Source organism: Chaetura pelagica, unplaced genomic scaffold (genome assembly GCF_000747805.2).
Source record: "Chaetura pelagica isolate M959 unplaced genomic scaffold, ChaPel_1.0 scaffold55, whole genome shotgun sequence".
In the NCBI taxonomy this organism is placed as follows: Eukaryota; Metazoa; Chordata; class Aves; order Apodiformes; family Apodidae; genus Chaetura; species Chaetura pelagica.
In genome coordinates, this window is record NW_009953571.1 from 5207431 (window position 1) to 5214656 (window position 7226).

Here is a 7226-nt window from a genome sequence, read left to right on the forward strand (position 1 = left end):
TTCCTGCATCAGGCAAACAGAACTGGTAGTTTAAAAAGTATTACTCTTTCCTTTCAAAACAAGCCACCTATTCAAAGCAACCACAGCTATCAATCACGTATCAATTCCCAGTATCTGACTCTCACTCAGCCAGCACCTCTTGCTACTAAAGCAATGACTGATGATAGCAGCTACAGATTCCAGTTCTACAGCCTCAGAAAAAGTTATGTCAAAATCCAAAAAGCTGCAAAACCACACTTCAATGTCACGCCAGGAGGAACCAGGTGCAATTTCAGCAAGCATGGACTTAATTAAACCTTGTGGACAAATTAACAGATTGTTCCTCAAAGGAAAACAAGCAGAACAGGATCAATCCTATTACAATGGTGCAAATTACATGCACCTCACTGAACTTGGCTGAAGGGGATTGCCTGTTTTTCTAAACCAAAAAGGATTCAAATGCTATTTAACTGCAGGGTATGGACTGCCTACTTGATGGCAGCTTGGTAGAACTCTCTCCTACGCTAAGGTGGTAATACCAAAGACATGGTGAGCCAGCTCCTAATCTACAGCATGTCAAGTCACTTTGAGCCTTACCACCCACCAAGCATTAGGCTTTTTTGTGGGGAAGTTTTAATAGTTGATGAAGGTAGCACAAAACAGCTGCTCCCAATCTCACCTCACTTTTTATCTCAGAACGATGAAATGTCCTTGGAAATGGGTCTCCTGTGGACACTGGCATGGTCACTGCTACTGCACTTGTGTCTCGTTCCTGCAGCAAGAAATTAAAACTGTGTAGAAACCACTGCAACAGCCAGACATGTTTATACCATTTAGCTAAGAGTGGACACAAAATATCTCAGCTCTGCAGCTCACAAGCTTTCTGCTACACCGCTGTCAGGCTCAGAGTACTTTGTGCTTATTTAGAGCCAAAGGGAGGCTATTTTCCAAAAGGCTGGCCTGCCAAACTCAAAGAATCAGGTGAAGGAAAATTTGGGCCAGTGCAGAGCAATGAGAGCATCTCTCTTAGAAAGTCCAGAAACTCATCCATACCCATACTGCAGCACATGCCTGCATGGAAGCAGTGGGACCTGCAGGCAGTCTGTACTGGAGAGCAGATTCAAACCCATATTTAACTGACAGCAAAAATATACCCAAAGAGTTTTTTCTTTCAAGGTGTTCCAGGACACTCATCTACAGCTTAATTACACTGTAGAAATAAAAAACAGCAACAGAACCCTTCATGACTGACAACTGCTCAGTTTACAGAATTCAAAGAAAAATTAGGCCATCACATAAAAACCAGACATACAATGATCTTGCTGAAGACTGCTGTAATGTGTCGATCATGACTCTCCAGTCTTTCCTCTGGATCATCATCCTCGAAGTGGACACAAGCATTTTTGATCTTGGACTTCTTTGGAGGAGCTGGAGTTAGAGCTGGGAGAACATCAGGAAAATCTGTGAAGCAGAAATAATAAGGAAAAAAAAGCAGTCAAATCGCACCTACTTGTGCAACAGGTACCACACCAAAGGCACCCTAGCAGCACCTATTATTGCTTTGATAAGAAACAAAAAAAATGAGGAAGCAACAAGACAATCAAGAATCCTCCATCTCTGATTTGCACTGGGTAGTGAAAAGAAACATGCTGAAGAATTTTATTATTTATATATTGGCACCAAGGTCTTTTCAAAGAGCTACATAAGCAGGAAAGGGTATTGAGGCCTGAATGCAAGTATTAAGGAAAGAAGCAAGGATGTACAGAAACAAATACTGTCCTTGCAGGTTGTGTTCAGGCATAGAAAAGCAGATTCCCACTGACAGCTCTAATGGTGAGCTATCTATATGAACATGAGCAAGCCACATGCCACTACCTATAAACTGGGATCATATTACCTTACTTGGAACCAAGCACTTTAAGATTTAAATTGCTGTTTTTAATAAAGGACCTTGAGCTTCAGAGACTACTAAGCACGTGGCAGAGGTGTAACAGTTACTACTGATGGAGGGAAACGTAACTGCAGGAAGGAAGCTTATCAAGCCAGATCTGCTGGCTGAAAGCTTGAGCTGTTAGCAGAACTAAACCTCAAATACACTGAAACATGATTTGGATAGATGGTAGAACGAGCAGAGAATATCCAATGGGTACAAATTACAGAAAACACCTCCTGCACTGAGGCTGGCAAGGTAACACAGGCAGCTGATGAAGGCAGACAAAAGCAACCTGTTGGAAAGGTGGTTCTACTGGATGCTAGTAACATAGCATATTCCAACATGGCTATGAACAAACACTACCAGAACACATATGCAGGGCAGAAGCAGCACTGTGTTGAGAGGGAGGTTAAAGTACAAGCACTGATGAACACTAAAAGAGACAGAGAAACTCAGTAATTCAAAGGCTCCCAGAAGGGAAATTACCCTCCAACATGACCACATCCTTGCTGTCCTGTAGCGGGTGTCTCTCAGCATCTGTGCTCCCTTCCTCTCCCTTCCTCTTGTCTCCTTTCTTCACAATCTTCACTGCAGGTGAAGCTCTGGCTGCCAGGAACTGGTTCTGAAAGTGCAGCAGGTCTGCCTCAGACTCCCCAGGCTTTGGTCTTGACAACATACTGCCTTCTTGCTCTTGCAGCCCAGCCCTGTGTGCTGTTCACATGGAAACTACTGAAGCCATGGAAAACTGGTTACAGAACTGGATTTCCTGGGGAGAGGACAGGGATAGCAAGGGAAAATTACTCATTTTCGTGCCACTCTGCTCTTCTGGTACATACTGCAGCCACTCTACTTCAGGATCACCCCTGGACAAAACTAGTTGTACCGGAGTCCCAGACAAACTGTTTATCTTGTTCATTGCCAAAAAACATGCTACTAGACAAACCAATACCTGGTCTACCAGCCAGCTGGGAGCAGAATGGCATCCACCCAGCAAAAAGCCAGCCAACAAGTGTATCACTGCCAGAATGCCAACAACACAGGCTTGGATTCACAAAGATGGAAGCACCTGGTCCAAGATGACAGAGTTTACTTACTCCAGTACCAACACCAACCAAGAACATGAAAGACACAGTATCATGCAAACCTCCCCACTTTAGCATACACTTCTGGGGACCCTAGCATTAGCATGCCTATCAAGATGCAAGAACCTGTCCATGTAGATTTGGATAATGCACTTACTCTCACCAGCTCCTTTTGCTCTCCTTCTCACTCTAATCTCCCAAGTGAAAACAAGTTTTTCTTTCTCATCTAGTCCTCCTGCTTTAGTTCTCACTCACTTTTTCATTGCCTTCCTACTGGCAGAAGTCATGCTATTTCCAAGCATCTTCATTCACTGCCCAAGCCAGTACTGGGTTGAAACCAAGGGTGATATTTATAAATACTTTTATCTCTGTGCATATGAGAACTCTTACTAGGAAGGAAACTATTCCACCTTCCATCTACTGGGCATGAAAATATTTGTGAGTGTTACTCCTCACCTCTTATTCCCAGAACCTGCAACCATCAATCTGCTTCTTGCAGGCAGCAAGTAAAGTGTTTGCAAAAAACATTTTACACTATTTGAATCACTGATCAGCACTAATGCTACAGACCTGACACCCTCCCACACCTGATATGTTGAAATATTTTGCACATATTTGAGATCTTCCACTTTTTAAAAGCCCATCAGTAGTCAATTATGATTTATTGTGGAGTTGAAAAGTAGATATGGATTTTTAAAACTAAAATTATCTGTTATATGGATAGGCTGTATGCATGAGAAAATGCAAAGCTTGGAAATTAATCTCAGTCTTTATCTCAGAACAAAAATGAAGTTCAATCATCGTACAGGCACAGCCACAACCCTAAAGCCAATGTTTTGTCTCATGCTATCATCATACTTTATTGTAAAATGTGGGAAGATACCTTGTGGAAAGGACGCTAACACAAGAATTACCTCATGCAATATTTATGACCTACATTTGGAATATTCATATCATTTTCAGGGATATCATTCCTGACCAAGGTTGGTTAGATGTGATGCTGCTGGTTTCAAAAGCATATGACAAGGTCCTTTTGGTTGCTGGTTTTGGCTTTTTTGGTTTGGTTTTGTGGTTTTTGTTCCTTTAAATCAAGGCCTTAGTGCAAAACCACCAACCATGTAACACCTGCTGAAATTCTTGTTCACGCCTCTGATTTTGTGCAAAAGCTGGACTAAACTCATGTAGACTTAAAAATATTGTCTACCAAGACAAAGTGGATTTTCAGAGGTTTTGAGGTTTCCAGGGATCCATTCACTTCAGCACTTCCTAACTGAGGAACTAGATCTCCTCATCCAGTACCATCAGACTTTAGTTCCTTAATTTCAGACATCTCAAAACACTGACCTTAATGAAACCTGGCAGTTCAAGATCCCAGAACCACACCTTCCATCTACACCAAGCCTACCTGTGGCACAAGCAGCAGCAAGGGGAACTTCCCTGTACCTTCTGAACAATAAAACCCTCTTCCAAGCACACAGAGAAAACCTCAGGCTTCTCTGCCAATGCTGTTAAGGACATCCATGGAACAGCCACCAGCAAAGGCTATTTCAGGGCAGGAAGGCAAGGAAGCACCCTGCTACAGTGCCTCAATCCTGTAAGAGCCTAACACAGAAACACCTGGGATGCAACTGTGGTTCTGACTGATGCTGAGAATGCAGAAATACTCCCTTTCAGCTCAGCTCTTTTGCAACTGCACAGCAAGAACTGATACTTCTGCAGACAGCTCCCTTTTTTTGTGCATGCCTAGCATAAGCACACACCTACTTGCAGTTTATTTATGGAGCTTTCTGCCACAACAGGGGTTCCAATAGTCACACTTCAGTTGATAGATCCCTCTTTGATATGCATAAATAGCACCACACGCATCAGAAGCCAAGTGTTTCATGCCCTGTCATCACAGGCTTCAAAGCCTAAATGAGGATGATGCTGGGATTAACAGACAAAAAATCACGCAGTTAGAAGCAAAGCCTGCAGTTAAACCTTCCTGCAACAAGCCTCTTCCACACAGGGATGGACACACACTTGTTCAAGTCTCCGTCTCTTAAAAATGTTCTGCAAAAAAAAGAGTAGGCTTGGAAACTGCCTTCATTTGTCTGGGGAACTGTCAGGCACCAGGAGCCAACTCGGCAGTCATTGTCTAAACAAGTCAGATGCTGTTCCTCAAAGCTACTCCTTCCTCCACATGGCTATAGAGGCCACCCAAATTTATTGAGTTACAGGACAGTAATACAGAGGAGGGCACTAGTTTGGTGCAAAAACAGGTAAAAGCTTTAAATGTGTTCTAACTAGGTCTAGAAATTTAAAACAACAAAGATCTTTGAAATTGAACATAAGGTTCTTAAACAATCAAGGTCCTTCTGCAGTCCAATGAACTAGAAGCTTCTTAAATACATACGGCACTTGCAGGCAGACACAATGTAGTGAAAATAGTTTGTTTTCTAATTATACCTTTTTCCATGCCCCCTGGAAGCCATCTAAGCACATCAGCAACACTCACTGGCTCCCATAAGGAGTAATTCTCCCTCACCAATGCTCAGAGAAAACATGCCAGAAAAATAACATAGTGCTAATGACCAGCACTAACCTCAGCATCATGTGTTCTGGTTATCTCCAATCTTGCAACTGGCTACTTAAAAGCTAACTGCACACCAACTGTTTGCCTAGAGGAACCAGCAACTAGCCAGCAAAAACAACCTGCTGAGGATATTGTCCCTGAAAAGCAGTAAGAGATCAGATGTGCTGCCAAAGGACCCTGAACACCTCTACACACCTAGAACATGCTGACTATTATGTAAAAACACTATCACCTGCTGCTCTATCCCTTGTCCCCAGTGAAGAGTCTCAATAAATAGTTTTCTGTCATGCTTTGGACTTGCCATGGCTACAGTTTGACAAGCCCATCAGTGCTGCAGGAAGCTTTACAAATGCAGCTGGGACCAGTGTCTTAAGAATAAAAGAAGACACAAAAGGCCAGAAGACAATAAAGCCACAGACTGCTTCAAGTGCCAAGGCACACTTGGGATTGACCTTCAGCTCAAGTAGTGCCAGCTAGGACAGTCAGGGACCCTAACCACTAATTAATGCAGAAGCAATGTTTCACAGAGGATGGCATTTACTTTACAGAAAAACTGAGGTTTATAATACTCTTCAATGCTTTCCAGAAGCAGCACTTAAGCTTCTGAGATGCATGTCACCAATCTTTGCCACTACTCCCAGCAGACAGAAAGTAACATAAGAATTAGGCACAGGATCTGGTTTAAACTACCATGCCACTCCTGTCCAAGGTTTTGACCTACTGACTTCTGAACCCTGTTATTTTTTCCCCATCTTCAGGTCCATAACTTTGCATTCTTTTGCTAACCTTATCATGTTTGGGTCAAAGAAGAATACAAGGATGTCACAATCAGTTCCTCAAATTAACATATCTCTTAAGACTTTGTTGGTTAAGGTAAGGAATTATAAGAAGCAAAGAGTTGCACCTCAGTCTCTCTAAGGCAGCTCAGCAGACAATGGAAACATAAAATTTCCCCACTCTAGCTTAACAGTCAGTGAAAGCCTCACTGAGGATTCTTGGCTACTTTCTTTGAAAAACAGTGATGTGCATGTTCTGCCCCATCACAGAAACACATTCTGCAGACACCACTGTGATGACTGACAGTGTAAAACAGCTATGCTTGACAAGACAGGCAATAACTTTAACTTGCTATAGAGAAGGAATACCCATAAAGACACTCCCCCCAGAAGGAACACCCCAGTAGAAAGCTGCAAGAATGTCTCCTCAAAGAGGCTTCACAGCTCACATCGGTCATCTAAGGCTCTGACTGATTCTCTGCCTGCCAGGCACACACTGTGTGCACATACACAGTGCCTTGCCTCAGGAAACACTGCCTTAGCCAGCTTGCCTGAAGAATCTCTGCAACAAGGAACTACCTGCATGGCACAAGAAAAAAGCAACAAGCTGCTATTAACAAACCAAACAGCTGCTGCGTCCCGGTGCTCCCACCGCGTTCACAACCCTCACAGGCCCTCCCTGAAGAGTTCCGAACCGACGCCTTAAAGACAGACACCTGAGCTGGGCCCGGAGGCCTGGCGAGGCCTCCACCTGGTGAGGAGTTGCGGGGGAGGGACCGTGCGGGGGGAGGGACCGCGCGGAACCGGCCCCGCAGCACAGGCCGCCCGGAGCCGCGCTCCTTCAGGCGAAGCCCCGGGACGCCGCGGGACGCGCTGCCCAG

At 43.9% G+C, this 7226-nt stretch overlaps 1 protein-coding gene across 1 annotated transcript in view; it reads right to left on the minus strand.

The window, feature by feature from the left end:
• RPAP1 (RNA polymerase II associated protein 1) overlaps positions 1–2626 on the minus strand; it is a 37404-nt gene extending 34778 nt beyond the window's left edge. Inside the window, exons 1-3 of the mRNA XM_009999572.1 lie at positions 2399–2626; positions 1292–1440; positions 659–751 (exon numbers count right to left, since the gene is read on the minus strand). Of these exons, the coding sequence (XP_009997874.1) occupies positions 659–751; positions 1292–1440; positions 2399–2588 (432 nt within the window). The 5' untranslated portion in view covers positions 2589–2626. The remainder of the gene's footprint in view (positions 1–658; positions 752–1291; positions 1441–2398) is intronic.
• Between the last annotated feature and the right edge of the window lie 4600 nt (positions 2627–7226).